The sequence below is a fragment of the Pseudophryne corroboree genome, chromosome 6 (genome assembly GCF_028390025.1).
Source record: "Pseudophryne corroboree isolate aPseCor3 chromosome 6, aPseCor3.hap2, whole genome shotgun sequence".
In the NCBI taxonomy this organism is placed as follows: Eukaryota; Metazoa; Chordata; class Amphibia; order Anura; family Myobatrachidae; genus Pseudophryne; species Pseudophryne corroboree.
Window position 1 is genome coordinate 566,754,278 of NC_086449.1, and position 21,536 is coordinate 566,775,813.

At 44.5% G+C, this 21,536-nt stretch overlaps 1 protein-coding gene across 1 annotated transcript in view; it reads left to right on the forward strand.

Annotated features, from left to right (window-relative positions):
* PAH (phenylalanine hydroxylase) overlaps positions 1-21,536 on the forward strand; it is a 126,567-nt gene that overhangs the window by 14,636 nt on the left and 90,395 nt on the right. The window contains exon 2 of the mRNA XM_063927793.1: positions 13,591-13,695. Within this exon, the coding sequence (XP_063783863.1) occupies positions 13,591-13,695 (105 nt within the window). The remainder of the gene's footprint in view (positions 1-13,590; positions 13,696-21,536) is intronic.

Consider the following 21,536-nt stretch of genomic DNA (forward strand, 5'->3'; position numbering starts at 1 on the left):
ACCTCTCCCACTGTCTCCCAACCCGCTTTGCTGCATCACCATTACAGGGGAAATGATTAGACTAAAACAAAAAAGAGAACTATAACACAGACTCTGTTACAGGGGCATAACTAGGTGTGTGCAGAAGGTGCATTGCCCACAGCACATTTGCCCTGTAGGCGCACCTTCTACATACATCCGGAGTGGCCGCATATATTCCCCCCCTGACGGGCGCTCCTCCCGCTCCCCTGTGCCTAGCGCCCGCAGCCCCAAGCTCCGTGACGCTGGTCACTGCATATAGTCAGCAGCATCGCTGGCTAAACTGTCACCCCGCCTCCTCCCTGCAACCATTGGTGTGCAGTGGGAGCGGAAGCGCAACGCTGCAAGCACAGACTTTCTCTCAGTGCACAGAGCCAGGGATTCATCGTCTCAGCCTGGGACTGCACTCCAGGCAGCTTCACACCAATCCAGGGGACCACCGACCAGTGGCAAAAGGGGCTGTGCTGATGACCTCTCTGCAGTGTTCAGCCCAGGCAGCAGATGCACCCCGGCGCTGAGTCCCAGCAGCAGCGTGGCACACATGATGTAATGCAGACGCGTTATGCCTCAGAATGGAGCCAGGAGAAGACACAAGGAAAAAGAAGACCACCTTTCTTGGTAAGTATAGTATTTGGGGAGCATGGGTGGGGGAAGAACAGCAAATAACTATCAGGTACATAAAGAAGGAGGGGGAGATCACAGTATAGCAGGCAATTGCAGATTGCAATTACAGGGGCATGTTAAGAAAATACAGAGAGGAGGTTCGCAAAGAAAATACAGACAGGGGGCATGCTATGAAAATACAGTCGGGGGCATGCTATGAAAATACAGTCGGGGGCATGCTATGAAAATACAGTCGGGGGCATGCTATGAAAATACAGTCGGGGGCATGCTATGAAAATACAGTCGGGGGCATGCTATGAAAATACAGTCGGGGGCATGCTATGAAAATACAGTCGGGGGCATGCTATGAAAATACAGATGGGGGCACGCTACGAAAATACAGAAAGAGGGCACGCTACGAAAATACAGATGGGGGCACGCTAAGAAAATTCAGAAAGGGGGCACGCTAAGAAAATTCAGACAGGGGGCATGCTAAGAAAATTCAGACAGGGGGCATGCTAAGAAAATTCAGACAGGGGGCATGCTAAGAAAATTCAGACATGGGGCATGCTAAGAAAATTCAGACAGGGGGCATGCTAAGAAAATTCAGACAGGGGGCATGCTAAGAAAATTCAGACAGGGGGCATGCTAAGAAAATTCAGACAGGGGGCACGCTAAGAAAATATGGACAGGGGGCATGCTAAGAAAATACTGAAAGGGGGCACGGTAAGAAAATATGGACAGGGGGCATGCTAAGAAAATTCAGACAGGGGGCACGCTAAGAAAATACTGAAAGGGGGCACGGAAAGAAAATATAGACAGGGGGCATGCTAAGAAAATTCAGACAGGGGGCATGCTAAGAAAATACTGAAAGGGGCCACGGTAAGAAAATATAGACGGGGGCATGCTAAGAAAATACTGAAAGGGGGCACGCTAAGAAAATTCAAACAGGGGGCACGCTAAGAAAATACTGAAAGGGGGCACGGTAAGAAAATATAGACAAGGGGCATGCTAAGAAAATACAGACAGGGGGCACACTAAGAAAATACTGAAAGGGGGCACGGTAAGAAAATACAGACAGGGGGCACACTAAGAAAATACTGAAAGGGGGAACGCTAAGAAAATACAGACAGGAGGGCATTAGTAGAAAAATGCAGACAGGGACACTAGAAGAAAAAAGCAGACAGTGGAGCATGATAACAAAAATGCAGAAGTGGGCACTAGAAGAAACATTCTGATGGGGCACAATAACAAAAAACACAGCTGGGGGCACTATGAGGTATAGGGCCAGGGAGTGGGGGGAATAGAAGTGGACAAGGTGTGATGCCAGGGAGTGGTGGCAAGTGGGGGGGGGGGATTATAGCCGATGAGGTGTGGTGCCAGGCAGGGCCAGATTAGACCATTTGACAGAAACTAATAAATTAATTGCCAATTTCTGATATGCCTTAACATTACTGTGTGTGCCTGTATACAAATGGTAACCTTTGCTACTTTAGAATAAGGTTTCTCAAGGGCAAGTTTACTATCGGAACAAAACGTTATGTCAGTTTTCATGATGTACGGGAGTTTGTGTTGGACGTTCCTAGGCGGTTACAGGGGGTTGACTAAACAGACACAGATGTAACGCAGTATGGGCGTGTTATTGGAGTGAAACTGGCAAGTTACTGAACAGAGATGCACCTAGCATAGAGCTGCTGCAAGTTTAATGGTGCAACCGAAACCAAATGGTGCAACCGAAAGACAAAAGTACTTTGTAGCGACATTAGCGTAAAGTCACAGACACAACTGCAGCAAAAGAGGCAAGGAAGGCTGCAACTGCCTTCGACTCAGAATCAGGCCCTATGAAGAGGGAACCCGACCCTTAACAAACCCAACAGCCCTCAACAGACTCCAACTTCCAGAAATTTCCTGGGCTGGTGTTCTATCCCAATCCGCCCCTGTACACACCACACTACTTTACACTTTATTACACAATACTATACCACTGTACTGTGTAAAAGGGGACTCTACATGGTGTGCTGTGTAAAAGGGGACTATACCTGGTGTACTGTGTAAAAGGGGACTCTACCTGCCGTACTATGTAACAGGGGACTCTACCTGCCAGTTCTGTGTAAAAGGGGACTCTACCTGCTGTAATGTGTAAGAGGGGACTCTTCCTGCCGCAGTGTGTAAAAGGTAGCTCTGCCTGCCGTAATATGTAAAAGGGGACACTACCTGCCGCAATGTGTAAAAGGGAGCTCTACTTGTCGTAATGTGTAAATGGGAACTCTGCCTGCTGTAATGTTTAAAGGGAGCTCTGCCTACCGTAATGTGTAAGAGGGAACTCTGCCTGCCATAATGTGTAAAAGGGGACTCTACCTGGCATAATGTGTGATAGGGGCTCTACCTGGAGTAATGTGTAAAATGGGGCTCTACCTGGTGTAATGTGTGATAGAGGCTCTACCTGGCATAATGTGTAAAAGGGACTCTACCTGGCGTAATGTGTAAAAGGGGCTCTACCTGGTATAATGTGTGTAAGTGGCGCTACTGTGCAGCGTAATTTGAATAATGGAGACTACTGTGCAGCGTAATGTGAATTGGTATTATTTTGTGGCCAAGCCCCTTCATCAGTAAACCCAGCCCCTACATTTTTGGTGTGTGCCTATTATAAATATGGGGGGGCGCCCATGCTGTTGCTTGCACACAGCGCTAAAATGTCCAGCTACGGCACTGCTCTGTTATAAATATCATCTTTGCATTATTTTAATCATTATGACAGGGGAGGCACTGCCTCCCCTGACTGCATGTCCCTGCTGTAATTTAAATTAATTGGCCTCTATATTCAGAATGATATGTCAGTTACAGGTTGAGTATCCCTTATCCAAAATGCTTGGGACCAGAAGTATTTTGGATATCGGATTTTTCCGTATTTTGGAATAATTGCATACCATAATGAGATATCATGGCGATGGGACCTAAGTCTAAGCACAGAATGCATTTATGTTTCATATACACCGTATACACACAGCCTGAAGGTCATTTTATCCAATATTTTTTATAACTTTGTGCATTAAACAAAGTATGTGTACATACACAATTCATTTATGTTTCATATACACCTTACACACACAGCCTGAAGGTCATTTAATACAATATTTTTAATAACTTTGTGTATTAAACAAAGTTTGTGTACATTGAGCCATCAGAAAACAAAGGTTTCACTATCTCACCCTCACTCAAAAAATTCCGTATTTCGGAATATTCCATATTTCGGAATATTTGGATATGGGATACTCAACCTGTATTAGAAGCAGCTGCGTAAAGAGGGTGGGAGTAGGGCAAGAGGGCACATGCCCTGGGCTCTGACAGGATCTCTCATGTTTATTCATTGTTGGATCTGTTCTATATTTATCACATGGTGTTGGACACAAGGGTGGCTCTAAGTGTGACTCCAATACAGTAGAAGGAGGTAAGGCTGAAGCAACACACACCTGGCTAAGCTTACTTGTGGAGACTAGAGATGAGCGGGTTCGGTTTCTCTGAATCCGAACCCGCACGAACTTCATGTTTTTTTTCACGGGTCCGAGCGACTCGGATCTTCCCGCCTTGCTCGGTTAACCCGAGCGCGCCCGAACGTCATCATGACGCTGTCGGATTCTCGCGAGGCTCGGATTCTATCGCGAGACTCGGATTCTATATAAGGAGCCGCGCGTCGCCGCCATTTTTTCACACGTGCATTGAGATTGATAGGGAGAGGACGTGGCTGGCGTCCTCTCCGTTTAGAATAGATTAGAGAGACACTTGATTTACTAATTTTGGGGAGCATTAGGAGTACTCAGTACAGTGCAGAGTTTTGCTGATAGTGACCACCAGTTTTATTTATAATCCGTTCTCTGCCTGAAAAAAGCGATACACAGCACACAGTGACTCAGTCACATACCATATCTGTGTGCACTGCTCAGGCTCAGGCCAGTGTGCTGCATCATCTATTATCTATATATAATATTATATATATCTGATTATCTGTCTGACTGCTCAGCTCACACAGCTTATAATTGTGGGGGAGACTGGGGAGCACTACTGCAGTGCCAGTTATAGGTTATAGCAGGAGCCAGGAGTACATAATATATTATATAGTGAGTGACCACCAGACACACAGTGCAGTTTATTTAATATATCCGTTCTCTGCCTGAAAAAAGCGATACACACAGTGACTCAGTCAGTCACATACCATATCTGTGTGCACTGCTCAGGCTCAGGCCAGTGTGCTGCATCATCTATATATATTATATATCTGTCTGACTGCTCAGCTCACACAGCTTATAATTGTGGGGGAGACTGGGGAGCACTACTGCAGTGCCAGTTATAGGTTATAGCAGGAGCCAGGAGTACATAATATTATATTAAAACAGTGCACACTTTTGCTGCAGGAGTGCCACTGCCAGTGTGACTAGTGACCAGTGACCTGACCACCAGTATATATAATATTAGTAGTATACTATCTCTTTATCAACCAGTCTATATTAGCAGCAGACACAGTACAGTGCGGTAGTTCACGGCTGTGGCTACCTCTGTGTCGGCACTCGGCAGCCCGTCCATAATTGTATATACCACCTAACCGTGGTTTTTTTTTCTTTCTTTATACATACATACTAGTTACGAGTATACTATCTCTTTATCAACCAGTCTATATATTAGCAGCAGACACAGTACAGTGCGGTAGTTCACGGCTGTGGCTACCTCTGTGTCGGCACTCGGCAGCCCGTCCATAATTGTATATACCACCTAACCGTGGTTTTTTTTTCTTTCTTTATACATACATACTAGTTACGAGTATACTATCTCTTTATCAACCAGTCTATATATTAGCAGCAGACACAGTACAGTGCGGTAGTTCACGGCTGTGGCTACCTCTGTGTCGGCACTCGGCAGCCCGTCCATAATTGTATATACCACCTAACCGTGGGTTTTTTTTCTTTCTTTATACATACATACTAGTTACGAGTATACTATCTCTTTATCAACCAGTCTATATATTAGCAGCAGACACAGTACAGTGCGGTAGTTCACGGCTGTGGCTACCTCTGTGTCGGCACTCGGCAGCCCGTCCATAATTGTATATACCACCTAACCGTGGTTTTTTTTTTTTCTTTATACATACTAGTTAAGAGTATACTATCTCTTTATCAACCAGTCTATATATTAGCAGCAGACACAGTACAGTGCGGTAGTTCACGGCTGTGGCTACCTCTGTGTCGGCACTCGGCAGCCCGTCCATAATTGTATATACCACCTAACCGTGGTTTTTTTTTCTTTCTTTATACATACATACTAGTTACGAGTATACTATCTCTTTATCAACCAGTCTATATATTAGCAGCAGACACAGTACAGTGCGGTAGTTCACGGCTGTGGCTACCTCTGTGTCGGCACTCGGCAGCCCGTCCATAATTGTATATACCACCTAACCGTGGTTTTTTTTTCTTTCTTTATACATACATACTAGTTACGAGTATACTATCTCTTTATCAACCAGTCTATATATTAGCAGCAGACACAGTACAGTGCGGTAGTTCACGGCTGTGGCTACCTCTGTGTCGGCACTCGGCAGCCCGTCCATAATTGTATATACCACCTAACCGTGGTTTTTTTTTCTTTCTTTATACATACATACTAGTTACGAGTATACTATCTCTTTATCAACCAGTCTATATATTAGCAGCAGACACAGTACAGTGCGGTAGTTCACGGCTGTGGCTACCTCTGTGTCGGCACTCGGCAGCCCGTCCATAATTGTATATACCACCTAACCGTGGTTTTTTTTTCTTTCTTTATACATACATACTAGTTACGAGTATACTATCTCTTTATCAACCAGTCTATATATTAGCAGCAGACACAGTACAGTGCGGTAGTTCACGGCTGTGGCTACCTCTGTGTCGGCACTCGGCAGCCCGTCCATAATTGTATATACCACCTAACCGTGGTTTTTTTTTCTTTCTTTATACATACATACTAGTTACGAGTATACTATCTCTTTATCAACCAGTCTATATATTAGCAGCAGACACAGTACAGTGCGGTAGTTCACGGCTGTGGCTACCTCTGTGTCGGCACTCGGCAGCCCGTCCATAATTGTATACTAGTATCCAATCCATCCATCTCCATTGTTTACCTGAGGTGCCTTTTAGTTGTGCCTATTAAAATATGGAGAACAAAAATGTTGAGATTCCAAAATTAGGGAAAGATCAAGATCCACTTCCACCTCGTGCTGAAGCTGCTGCCACTAGTCATGGCCGAGACGATGAAATGCCAGCAACGTCGTCTGCCAAGGCCGATGCCCAATGTCATAGTACAGAGCATGTCAAATCCAAAACACCAAATATCAGTAAAAAAAGGACTCCAAAACCTAAAATAAAATTGTCGGAGGAGAAGCGTAAACTTGCCAATATGCCATTTACCACACGGAGTGGCAAGGAACGGCTGAGGCCCTGGCCTATGTTCATGGCTAGTGGTTCAGCTTCACATGAGGATGGAAGCACTCAGCCTCTCGCTAGAAAAATGAAAAGACTCAAGCTGGCAAAAGCAGCACAGCAAAGAACTGTGCATTCTTCGAAATCCCAAATCCACAAGGAGAGTCCAATTGTGTCGGTTGCGATGCCTGACCTTCCCAACACTGGACGTGAAGAGCATGTGCCTTCCACCATTTGCACGCCCCCTGCAAGTGCTGGAAGGAGCACCCGCAGTCCAGTTCCTGATAGTCAGATTGAAGATGTCAGTGTTGAAGTACACCAGGATGAGGAGGATATGGGTGTTGCTGGCGCTGGGGAGGAAATTGACCAGGAGGATTCTGATGGTGAGGTGGTTTGTTTAAGTCAGGCACCCGGGGAGACACCTGTTGTCCGTGGGAGGAATATGGCCGTTGACATGCCAGGTGAAAATACCAAAAAAATCAGCTCTTCGGTGTGGAGGTATTTCACCAGAAATGCGGACAACAGGTGTCAAGCCATGTGTTCCCTTTGTCAAGCTGTAATAAGTAGGGGTAAGGACGTTAACCACCTCGGAACATCCTCCCTTATACGTCACCTGCAGCGCATTCATAATAAGTCAGTGACAAGTTCAAAAACTTTGGGTGACAGCGGAAGCAGTCCACTGACCAGTAAATCCCTTCCTCTTGTAACCAAGCTCACGCAAACCACCCCACCAACTCCCTCAGTGTCAATTTCCTCCTTCCCCAGGAATGCCAATAGTCCTGCAGGCCATGTCACTGGCAATTCTGACGAGTCCTCTCCTGCCTGGGATTCCTCCGATGCATCCTTGCGTGTAACGCCTACTGCTGCTGGCGCTGCTGTTGTTGCCGCTGGGAGTCGATGGTCATCCCAGAGGGGAAGTCGTAAGCCCACTTGTACTACTTCCAGTAAGCAATTGACTGTTCAACAGTCCTTTGCGAGGAAGATGAAATATCACAGCAGTCATCCTACTGCAAAGCGGATAACTGAGGCCTTGGCATCCTGGGTGGTGAGAAACGTGGTTCCGGTATCCATCATTACTGCAGAGCCAACTAGAGACTTGTTGGAGGTACTGTGTCCCCGGTACCAAATACCATCTAGGTTCCATTTCTCTAGGCAGGCGATACCGAAAATGTACACAGACCTCAGAAAAAGAGTCACCAGTGTCCTAAAAAATGCAGCTGTACCCAATGTCCACTTAACCACGGACATGTGGACAAGTGGAGCAGGGCAGGGTCAGGACTATATGACTGTGACAGCCCACTGGGTAGATGTATGGACTCCCGCCGCAAGAACAGCAGCGGCGGCACCAGTAGCAGCATCTCGCAAACGCCAACTCTTTCCTAGGCAGGCTACGCTTTGTATCACCGGTTTCCAGAATACGCACACAGCTGAAAACCTCTTACGGCAACTGAGGAAGATCATCGCGGAATGGCTTACCCCAATTGGACTCTCCTGTGGATTTGTGGCATCGGACAACGCCAGCAATATTGTGTGTGCATTAAATATGGGCAAATTCCAGCACGTCCCATGTTTTGCACATACCTTGAATTTGGTGGTGCAGAATTTTTTAAAAAACGACAGGGGCGTGCAAGAGATGCTGTCGGTGGCCAGAAAAATTGCGGGACACTTTCGGCGTACAGGCACCACGTACAGAAGACTGGAGCACCACCAAAAACTACTGAACCTGCCCTGCCATCATCTGAAGCAAGAAGTGGTAACGAGGTGGAATTCAACCCTCTATATGCTTCAGAGGTTGGAGGAGCAGCAAAAGGCCATTCAAGCCTATACAATTGAGCACGATATAGTAGGTGGAATGCACCTGTCTCAAGTGCAGTGGAGAATGATTTCAACGTTGTGCAAGGTTCTGATGCCCTTTGAACTTGCCACACGTGAAGTCAGTTCAGACACTGCCAGCCTGAGTCAGGTCATTCCCCTCATCAGGCTTTTGCAGAAGAAGCTGGAGGCATTGAAGAAGGAGCTAAAAGGGAGCGATTCCGCTAGGCATGTGGGACTTGTGGATGCAGCCCTTAATTCGCTTAACAAGGATTCACGGGTGGTCAATCTGTTGAAATCAGAGCACTACATTTTGGCCACCGTGCTCGATCCTAGATTTAAAGCCTACCTTGGATCTCTCTTTCCGGCAGACACAGGTCTGCTGGGGTTGAAAGACCTGCTGGTGACAAAATTGTCAAGTCAAGCGGAACGCGACCTGTCAACATCTCCTCCTTCACATTCTCCCGCAACTGGGGGTGCGAGGAAAAGGCTCAGAATTCCGAGCCCACCCGCTGGCGGTGATGCAGGGCAGTCTGGAGCGACTGCTGATGCTGACATCTGGTCCGGACTGAAGGACCTGACAACGATTACGGACATGTCGTCTACTGTCACTGCATATGATTCTCTCAACATTGATAGAATGGTGGAGGATTATATGAGTGACCGCATCCAAGTAGGCACGTCACACAGTCCGTACTTATACTGGCAGGAAAAAGAGGCAATTTGGAGGCCCTTGCACAAACTGGCTTTATTCTACCTAAGTTGCCCTCCCACAAGTGTGTACTCTGAAAGAGTGTTTAGTGCCGCCGCTCACCTTGTCAGCAATCGGCGTACGAGGTTACATCCAGAAAATGTGGAGAAGATGATGTTCATTAAAATGAATTATAATCAATTCCTCCGCGGAGACATTGACCAGCAGCAATTGCCTCCACAAAGTACACAGGGAGCTGAGATGGTGGATTCCAGTGGGGACGAATTGATAATCTGTGAGGAGGGGGATGTACACGGTGATATATCGGAGGGTGAAGATGAGGTGGACATCTTGCCTCTGTAGAGCCAGTTTGTGCAAGGAGAGATTAATTGCTTCTTTTTTGGGGGGGGTCCAAACCAACCCGTCATATCAGTCACAGTCGTGTGGCAGACCCTGTCACTGAAATGATGGGTTGGTTAAAGTGTGCATGTCCTGTTTTGTTTATACAACATAAGGGTGGGTGGGAGGGCCCAAGGACAATTCCATCTTGCACCTCTTTTTTCTTTTCTTTTTCTTTGCATCATGTGCTGACTGGGGAGGGTTTTTTGGAAGGGACATCCTGCGTGACACTGCAGTGCCACTCCTAGATGGGCCCGGTGTTTGTGTCGGCCACTAGGGTCGCTAATCTTACTCACACAGTCAGCTACCTCATTGCGCCTCTTTTTTTCTTTGCGTCATGTGCTGTTTGGGGAGGGTTTTTTGGAAGGGACATCCTGCGTGACACTGCAGTGCCACTCCTAGATGGGCCCGGTGTTTGTGTCGGCCACTAGGGTCGCTAATCTTACTCACACAGCTACCTCATTGCGCCTCTTTTTTTCTTTGCGTCATGTGCTGTTTGGGGAGGGTTTTTTGGAAGGGACATCCTGCGTGACACTGCAGTGCCACTCCTAGATGGGCCCGGTGTTTGTGTCGGCCACTAGGGTCGCTAATCTTACTCACACAGCTACCTCATTGCGCCTCTTTTTTTCTTTGCGTCATGTGCTGTTTGGGGAGGGTTTTTTGGAAGGGACATCCTGCGTGACACTGCAGTGCCACTCCTAGATGGGCCCGGTGTTTGTGTCGGCCACTAGGGTCGCTAATCTTACTCACACAGCTACCTCATTGCGCCTCTTTTTTTCTTTGCGTCATGTGCTGTTTGGGGAGGGTTTTTTGGAAGGGACATCCTGCGTGACACTGCAGTGCCACTCCTAGATGGGCCCGGTGTTTGTGTCGGCCACTAGGGTCGCTTATCTTACTCACACAGCGACCTCGGTGCAAATTTTAGGACTAAAAATAATATTGTGAGGTGTGAGGTATTCAGAATAGACTGAAAATGAGTGTAAATTATGTTTTTTGAGGTTAATAATACTTTGGGATCAAAATGACCCCCAAATTCTATGATTTAAGCTGTTTTTTAGTGTTTTTTGAAAAAAACACCCGAATCCAAAACACACCCGAATCCGACAAAAAAAATTCGGTGAGGTTTTGCCAAAACGCGTTCGAACCCAAAACACGGCCGCGGAACCGAACCCAAAACCAAAACACAAAACCCGAAAAATTTCAGGCGCTCATCTCTAGTGGAGACCCGACAAGCATCCACTGCAGAATATGTTACTGAATGACTGAGAAAGCCAAGCTGCAACACCTGCCTGATTCCCTTCTGTCAGATGCAGCTCTCACAGGGGGGGAGATGTATCAGGGCCATAACTAGGAAGGGGGGCTAAGGGGGCATGCGCCCCGGGTGCAGGATTTGAGGGGGTGCCAAGAAGTTACAGCGGAACAGCGGGTTTTTGTTTTTGTTTTGTTTTTTTACCGGCAGTGCTGTGCTGCTCCAGTGAGGCAGCAGACGGCTCCCAGGGCAATGTCTCTGACCCACCTGTCTGCCCACAGCAGGCTCCAACGCTGTATGGGTGAGTTCCAGTACCTGGGATCTCTCCTAGGCCGGCTACTGTCTTAAACTCTCTTCTTTGCCACGCAGTGCTGCGACTAGCGTGCAGTGCACTGTACAAGCTATAGAAGCGCACTGTGCTCTCAGTTAGCAGTATCAAGCTCCGTTTTGCCCCCAGATGGGGGGATTTGGTGTAGCTTATAGGGGGATGTAGTGTAGTGATGTAGTGTACCATATAGGGTATGTAGTGTAGTAATGTATTGCAGTATATAGGGGCATGTAGTGCACTGATGTGGTGTAGCATATAAGGGGATGTAGTGTAGTGATGTAGTGTAGCATATAGGGTATGTAGTGCAGTGCATAGGGGCATGTAGCATAGTGATGTAGTTCAGCGTGTAGGGGATGTAGTATAGTGATGTAGTGCAGTGGATAGGGGAATGTAGTGCAGTGACGAAGTGTTATGATATAGTGCAATGTATGGGGACACACAGAGAAGCATGTAGTTGAACACGCTGGCGGGGCATGTGATGCATACTGTAGGGCATTTGAGGCACATAGTGGAATATTGTATCCCTTTTTTCAAATTTACTGGTAATCTGACATTTTAGTCTGACAGAGTTTGTTTTACTGTTGTTGTTTTCTTTTGTTTGTTTGTTTGTTTTTGGGGGGGCGCAAACTATTGCCTTGCAACGGGTGACGAAAATCCTAGTTTCGGCCCTGGATGTATTAAACCTCAGATATAGTGGAGAGGTTGCCCATAGCAACCTATGTTGCTCTACTGCATTGTTTTAGCAGCTATTTGAAAACTAGTTAAAAAAATAAACATTATAGGAATCGGTGACAAATAAGTGTCAAACAAATCACATTTTATTATGAAATCTGTGCTCTCTGAATGGCAGAGTTTGTATACTGTCTGTATCAAAAGTGGGAGGTACAGCACTCATTTATTCAGTGTATATTGTATATTAAATGCATTTAGATCACACAAGAGGAAAAGGGCACCCTAAATGATGTGTTTGTTCATTCAGATTGACAACAGAGCTTGCAGCAGGAAACACAGGGATTATGGGTAACAGAAAACGGTATCCGTTCACATGGTCGACCATGTTATGGTCAACAGTCATTAGGTCGACCACTATTGGTCGACATTGACATGGTCGACATGGACACGTGGTCGACACATGAAAGGTCGACACATGAAAAGGTCGACATGAGTTTAACTTTTTTTTCTTTTGGGGAACTTTTCCATACTTTACGATCAACATGGACTACGATTGGAACGGTAAAGTGTGCCGAGCGCAGCGAAGGCACCATGCCCGAAGCATGGCGAGCGAAGCGAGCCATGCGAGGGGACGCGGTGCACTAATTGGGGTTCCCAGTCACTTTACGCAAAAAACGACACCAAAAAAAGTAAAAAACTCATGTCGACCTTTTCACGTGTCGACCATTTTCACGTGTCGACCATGTGTCCATGTCGACCATGTCAATGTCGACCAATAGTGGTCGACCTAATGACTGTCGACCATAACATGGTCGACCATTCATACCGGAACCACAGAAAACATGAAACTAACTATAAACACAAGTAAATCAAATGAAAGAAAAAAATCACCTACACTATGATATTGGTTATTTAGGCTGACATCAGAGCTGTAGCTGGATGTAAAGTGATTATCGGCAAGGGAAGGCAAACAATGGAACTATACAAAAATTGTGAGCTCTGTGAGCAGACTTAAAAGCACCTCAATACAGCAGGTAAAGGTTTATAACAAGACTATTGTTATACATTCATCCCTTTATATTCCTATGTCCGAATATAAAGGCAAAGGAAATACAAATATAGTGTTAGGTGTGTAGGACTCTAAATCTGCGGTACTTGTGTGCGCTTGATTCCGAGGCATGCGCAGTGTGAAAGATTCGCTCCACAAACAACAATACCTCCAACTTGGCACCAGGCTCTCTATGGTTTAATTAAAATATCTGTTTAAATGATGCCAGAAATTTACAATTCTGGGAAAATAAAGGGAAAAAAATTAATTTTGCTAAAACTTCTTGTCTGTAATTACGAAATGATTTTATTTCTACAGGAGTCTAACTACATTGAGGAAAGCACTAAAGATAACAGAATTTCTTTGATATTTTCCCTCAAAGAAGAAGTTGGAGCATTGGCCAAGGTCCTGCGCATATTTGAGGTAAGCATACATGTATTTTCTGTATGTGCTTTTTATCATTTCCATGTTGTTTCAATCAATACCCCCAGGTGCAGCTTAGTGTATCACTGTACTGGTAATATAACAACAGCCTGAATGTGAGTAATGATAAGGCGCAAACTTCTCAGATTATTTCTACATATTCATTGATATTGATAATGCTGGTGGTGGTGGTGGTGGTGGTGGGGTTACTAATTACCTGGGTCCCGACTTGTTGGAGGGGCCCTTTGGGGGTCCGGGAGCTCCATCCCCCTTCATACCTGTCAGTGTCAGTAGCAGTCTCCTCAGCCTGCAGGATGATGGGGAAGAGGCGATCGCACTGTTTTTGCCCACCCCATGACCACTTGGGTCTGTCACTTACTTAGGGGCCCATGCTGCCCCTCTCTTAGGGGGTGTGGACACACCTCCGTGACTAGGCCACAACACCGACACTGCGGCCCTACTAATATACATAGGGCCTAATTCAGCATGGATAGCAAAATCTTTCTCTAATGGGCAAAACCGTGGGGGTAATTCCAAGTTGATCGCAGCAGGATTTTTGATAGCAATTGGGCAAAACCATGTGCACTGCAGAGGAGGCAGATATAACATGTGCAGAAAGAGTTAGATTTGGGTGGGTTATTTTATTTCTGTGCAGGGTAAATACTGGCTGCTTTATTTTTACACTGCAAATTAGATTGCAGATTGAACACACCCCACCCAAATCTAACTCTCTCTGCACATGTTATATCTGCCTCCCCTGCAGTGCACATGGTTTTGCCCAATTGCTATCAAAAATCCTGCTGCAATCAACTTGGAATTACCCCCCATGTGCACTGCAGGTTGGGCAAATGTAATATGTGCAGAGAGTGTTAGATTTGGGTGGGTTATTTTGTTTCTGTGCAGGGTAAATACTGGCCACTTTATTTTCACACTGCAATTCAGATTTCAGTTTGAAGTTTAACCACACACCACCCAAATCTAACTCTCACTGCACACGTTATATCTGCCCCCCCCCCCAAGCCCCCTCCTGCACTGCACATGGTTTTGCCCATTAGAGAAAGATTTTGATTTTGAGATCCATGCTGAATTAGGCCCATAGTACGGAATATATAGTAGTGGAGGCATTATTCTTTATAATATATATGTTTTTCTAAGAAACGTCAAAGTAACATAGTAACATAGTATCTAAGGTTGAAAAAAGACAATTGTCCATCGGGTTCAACCTATTTGTGGTCTCCTATGCACGATTATTTTGTATAAAATTTTGACTGAAGTTGCTGACTGCCGTTCCGATTAACCCCTCTTTTTTATAATAACCATAGTGCGTGACTATGCCCCGTAACCCTGGATATCCTTATCCATTAGGAATTTATCTAACCCATTCTTAAAGGTGTTGACTGAGTTGTCCATTACAACTCCCTCAGGCAGGGAATTCCAAACACGTATCGTCCTTACCGTAAAAAAGCCTTTACACCGTATTGTGTGGAATCTCCTCTCCTCTAACCTGAGCGAGTGTCCACGAGTTCTCTGTGTTGATCTAACCAAAAACAGGTCCTGCGCAAGATCTGTATATTGTCCGCTTATATATTTGTAAATGTTGATCATGTCCCCTCTTAATCTCCTCTTTTCCAGTGTAAACATGCCTAGTCTTGCAAGCCTTTCCTCGTATTCCAGCATCTCCATACCCTTAATTAGTTTGGTCGCCCGCCTTTGAACCTTTTCTAGCTCCAGGATATCCTTTTTGTAGTAAGGTGCCCAGAATTGTACACAGTATTCAAGGTGTGGCTTCACAAGTGATTTATGTAACGGGAGTATAATACTCTCGTCCCTAGCATCAATTCCCCATTTTATGCATGCTAATATCTTATTAGCCTTCTTTGCTGCAGTCCTACTTTGGGTACTACTGCTTAGTTTGCTATCTATGAGGACACCTAAGTCCTTTTCCAGTACAGAATCCTCTAATTTTACCCCATTTAGTAGGTAGGTGTTATTTTTGTTCTTGTTACCACAGTGCATTACCTTACACTTGTCTGTATTGAAGCGCATTCTCCATTTCGCTGCCCAAGTTTCTAATTTAACTAAGTCATTCTGAAGCGACTCAGCATCCCCCTCCGCATTTATAACTTTACACAATTTGGTATCATCTGCAAAAATTGACACCATGCTCTCTAGACCTTCTGTTAGGTCGTTAATGAAAATATTGAACAATAGCGGTCCTAATACTGAGCCTTGCGGCACAACACTTAGCACTTCAGTCCAAGTTGAAAAAGATCCATTAACCACAACGTGCTGCTCCCTATTATCTAACCAGTTTTTGACCCAAGTGCATATTGTGCTTCCTAGCCCTGATTCTTGTAGCTTGTAGATAAGTCTCATCTGTGGTACAGTATCGAACGCTTTGGCAAAATCTAAAAAGATTACATCCACCTCTTTACCCTGATCTAGGTTTGCGCTTACTGTTTCATAAAAGCCAAGTAAGTTGGTTTGACAGGATCTGTCCTTCATAAACCCATGTTGATTCCTTTTAATGACCTTAATGACTTCAAGGAACTTCTGAATACTATCTCTTAGAATACCTTCCAATACTTTCCCCACTATAGATGTAAGACTAACTGGTCTATAATTACCTGGTTCAGCTTTACTTCCCTTTTTGAATATAGGCACTACTTCCGCTATACACCAGTCTTTGGGAACCATACCTGATATTACTGAATCCTTAAAGATCAAAAATAGCGGTTTTGCAAGTTCAGAATGAAGCTCCATTAGAACCCTTGGGTGTACCATCGGGACCTGGTGACTTATTAATCTTTAAATGTTTTAATCGGTCACAGACTACTTCCTCGCTTAAATAAGTACCTATCAGTGGGATATTCTCATTATTGAGATTATATGTTAGTCCCTGAATTGGGTCCTCTCTAGTAAATACTGTTGAAAAAAACTCATTTAGTGTGTCCGCTATGTCATTATCATTTTTGCTTAAGACTCCCAACTTGTCTTTTAAAGGGCCTATACTCTCCTTCTTTAATCTCTTGCTATTAATGTATTTAAAGATTTTTTTGGGATTAGCTTTGCTTTCCTTTGCTACTAGTTTTTCTGTTTCTACTTTAGCCGCTCTTATTTCCTTTTTGCGTATTTTGTTACATTCCTTATAGTGCTGAAATGACTCTGCTTCCCCGTCAGATTTGTATTTTTTAAATGCTCGCCTTTTCTTGCCCATAAGTTCCTTAATCTTTTTGTTAAGCCACATCGGTTTATGATTTTTATTCCTTTTTTTGCTGCTCGTAGGAATAAATTTGAGTGTATTTTTAGCTAGCAGGAATTTTAGTACCTCCCATTTCTCCATAGTATTTTTTCCTAAAAACAAACCTTCCCATTCAATATCCCTGAAAAATACCCTCATCTTATCAAAATTTGCTTTGCTAAAGTTTAGAGTCCTAGTTGAGCCAGTATAGGGCTGTTTATGGAAACTGATATTGAATGTGACCATATTGTGGTCGCTGTTTCCTATGGGTTCCCCCACTATAATACCTGATACCAAATCCCCATTGTTTGTTAATATCAGGTCTAAGATTGCATTGTACCTAGTTGGTTCCTCAATTAGTTGAACTAAGTAGTTATCATTAAGTGTGTTTAAAAACATATTGCCCCTAGCAGTATCACATGAATCGTATTTCCAGTTTATCTCTGGATAGTTAAAATCTCCCATCACTACTATGTCTCCTACTCCTGCTGCTCTTTCAATTTGCTTTAGTAACAATTCCTCATCAGATGCGTTGATACCAGGCGGCCTATAGCATACACCCAATACTAACTTTTTTATTCCTTTTTCCCCGCATGCAATTTCTACCCATAATGTCTCGACAGTGTCTACAGTCCCCTCCTGAATATCTTCCCGTATATCAGGTTTTAAAAACGGCTTTACGTAAAGACACACCCCTCCACCCTTTTTATTTAGTCTGTCTTTTCTAAACAGTGTATAGCACTCTAGATTGACTGTCTAATCATGAGATTCGTCCCACCAAGTTTCAGTAATGCCTATAATATCATACTGTTTGCTTGCTGCAAGTATTTCTAGTTCACCCTTTTTACCAGTAATGCTACTGGCGTTTACATACATACAACTAAGATAAGTATTTTCCCTTGCATTAGGGACATCTTTCACCTTATGTAGCAATGATGACCTGTAATCATCATTGGTTAGTGCTTTGGTAAAATCTCTTTTAGTACCCATGTTAGTAACCTTACCGCCTGCTCTTACCCTCCCCCCAACTTCTCCCCCATTTTGTTTACTACCGCCATCCCCAGTATTCTCACTGCATGACCCGTAGTTTCTAGCTAAACCCTCTCCCCTGGCTCCTAGTTTAAAATCTCCTCCAACCGTCTAACCATCCTTCCCCCCCAGCACCGCTGCCCCCTCCTCAGTCAGGTGCAATCCGTCACGACAAAAGAGATGGCGCCTGACTGAGAAGTCCGCCCATTGTTCCAGGAACACAAACCCCTCTTTCCTGCACCAATCCCTAAGCCCACACATTTACCTCCCTAATCTCCCTCTGCCTCCCTGGACTAGCGCGTGGCACGGGTAATAATTCAGAGAATATTACCTTAGATGTCCTTGCTTTCAGTTTCTTTCCTAAGTCCCTATAGTCTTTCTTAAGGACATCCCACCTTCTGCTAACTTTGTTATTGGTGCCAACGTGCACCAAGACTGCCGGGTCTTTCCCAGCCCCTCCCAACAATCTATCTACCCGGTCCGCGATGTGATGATTTTAAAACTCATCAAACACAATATCACAACTCACTGCTTATACAACACTTATTTTTTGAATAATCTAAAAATGAAGATAACAAACAGATGTGAATTATATCACAACAAATAAATGATTAAATAGTAATACGATATTTTGCATATAAAAGCAATAGTTAATAACAAATAGGCATCAGAATAAGGGCAATAAATAAACAAGTAACAGCAAATTGCTACTGTAGGTAAATACTGTAAGCTATAGACTGCAAAAACAGAAAATGACAAAACAAACAGAAACACTTGACTAACCACCTTGCTGCATGCTCTCTAATGGGCAGATTTTTGGCTTTACATGTTTTTTTTTTTTATCAGTTTGTGTTATAAGTTTAGCTCATCTTTAGTGATATACTATTTGTTAATGTTTTAGAATGTATCCATTGTACTGTACATTTATATTCCTTACACTTGTATAGCATGGTGAACTGTATGCCTGTAGTATTGTGCTTCAGATTTTGTAATCAGTTTTGTTTGTTTGCTTAGCATGGATAATGAAGAGAACAAGAACATTACACAAAATATTTGTTTCTAACTCTTCAAATATTTTTCCAGGGCACAAAAAGGGTCACTGTGATTCATTATCTACTTTCTTGTCTAGTAAATATACATGACATGAGATAACTTTAAAGTGGCTTGCACAACACTAGCAATCAGGATATTTAAAATTACGCTTTTGTTATTATTTAAAAACTACTCATGCACATAGGCTCTTCAGCTTCAACTGGAATTTTGCAAAATCGCAAATCGGCCGATTATGGGACTACTGCGCGAAGGCCGAAATGAAAATGCAATGCGATTACATGGCTAGCAATCTGCGATCGCGTAACGATTGCCAGAAAGTGTCCATTTGTGGAAAGTTACATGGTGTTTGCGGGGAGTGCATCTGACGTCAGCTGCGATTGAAAACATGGTGCTGCTGTGGCTGCAGCCACTTATATCATGCGTAGCCAACCGGTAGTGTCGATGGTGGTCGATGGTTCTTGGTTTCTGCGCATGTATCGCATTTATGCAAATGCATATGCACATTTGTGAATGCACCGGTGGGCGTCTTTTACCTTTCTGGGCAGCTCTTCACATGCGTTTTTTAGCAGAAGCAGGATAGAAAGATAATTGACATTTCTGTCTCAGTAGCGATCCAAGCTGAGTAAGGCCTATGTATTAACAATTAAACTGCAACTAATATTCCATCTGTCCAGCTTGGCCACACATGTTTATGGACGTTGCTGCAGCATGGAGCAGATATATATTTGTCTTTTATAGCACCAATTGTCCTGCCTTAGATCTTGTATGGCACCCTCTTGCAGCTTGCGGCACCACGCATACAGTTTTATTTTAGATATGTTTTTAGGGGGTGTGACCAAGCCTCTGTGATTGGCCATGCCCCCTACATTACCCGGTCCTGGATACGCTCTCCACGACCCTGCTTTCATATCTGGTGAGGGGTCATTGGGGCCGTCTTTATTGCATGTATTACATTTATTACATGCGCCACTTTGGTGTGCTTGACAAAAAATGTGCTAAGCGGCGTATTGATCATAATTGATAGTCCATTTCACATACCTAAAATATAGTCTCTATATGTTTTAAGTAATAGGCCTATTCATCATTAGTGGTCCGATGTGGCCAGCCAGCATTCAGTGGGTTGGGTATAGGAGGTTGACACTCACTATGTGTACAGTGAGTACACATATGCGGAGAGAGGATCCCGGGAAGTGTTTAATGTTCTTTACAAATTTAAACATACAGTGACACAGTGTCCTATTCTGCCATTTAACCTCCTTTATGTCTAGTAATCATTATCTAGAATGTATTGATCAGCTAAGTTCTTCAAGGTCATGTTTGGCCATTTAAATATCTCTCCTTGAATAAATCATTAGATTATCAGTTTTTAAATTATTGAAAAGTGACTGAATGACATTCACCTGTCTTCATAAATCACAGCACTGAGATTTCCCAAAACAAATGTAAAGAATTAGATGCACGACAGTCAGTGCTGGTTTAGTTCTACTTCCATAGAGATGCAGAGTTACACGGGTTACACCAGGGACCTCCACAAGGAGGTTTGGGTGGCACAATCTGGGTGAGCATCAGACATGAGGGAGGCGATCACAAGACTGCCTGACGGGATGCCGGCGGTCACAATGCCAACGCCGGAATCCCGACTGGCGGTGAAATCTCACCACCGTAATACCGGCGCCACAGGCTTTTCTCATTCTGTGGGTGTCCACGACACCCATAGAGGGAGAATAGATTCTGTGGCGAGCGCAGCGAGCCTCCATGCCCGCATCATGGTGAGCACAGTGAGGCCGCAAGGGTCTTTCTAGTGCTCGCCCCGCTGCGGGCATACTGGTGGCCAAGATCCCACTGTCAGGATCATGACAGCCGGGATTTCCGGCTGCTGGTATACGGTATGTATTCCAGTCATGACCAGTAGGATATTACAGAAAGAGAAAGTCCAGTGTTTTGAGGCACTGAAGATGACTGGAGAGTGGTGATAATACTGCATCGCATGAGATACGGGACAACACATAAACTGCAGGAAAGTTAAAAAGACTCTGAGGCACTAAGAGGTGTGAGGCACCAGGTGGATTGCTGGAGAGATGAAAGGCAATGTAACACTGAGAGGCATGGGAAGCAGAGAAATAACAGGACACTTGGGGGGAAATTTACTAAAGCTTCTAAAAATAAAATGTGATGTTGCCCATAGCAACCAATCAGATTATGCCTGTCATTTCTCTTTTGCATCCTAAAAATCTGATTGGTTCCTATGGGAAAACATCACCACTTTTCATTTTTAGAAGCTTTATTAAATTTACCCCAAGGAGACAAATGATATTCCAGGAAGTCTGAACCCTGAAGGAAAGAGTAAAGGCCAGTACTCACTGGCCGATGGCAGAGAGATGTGTGCTGAGCGAACCGCTCAGCACACATCTCTCCCGGCGCTCAGCACAGCGCGATCTGTGCTGAGCGGGCGGGGGGAGACGGGGGGGCCGCTCACTTCACCCAGCGGGTGAAGTGAGCGACCCGCTAGATTGGCCTG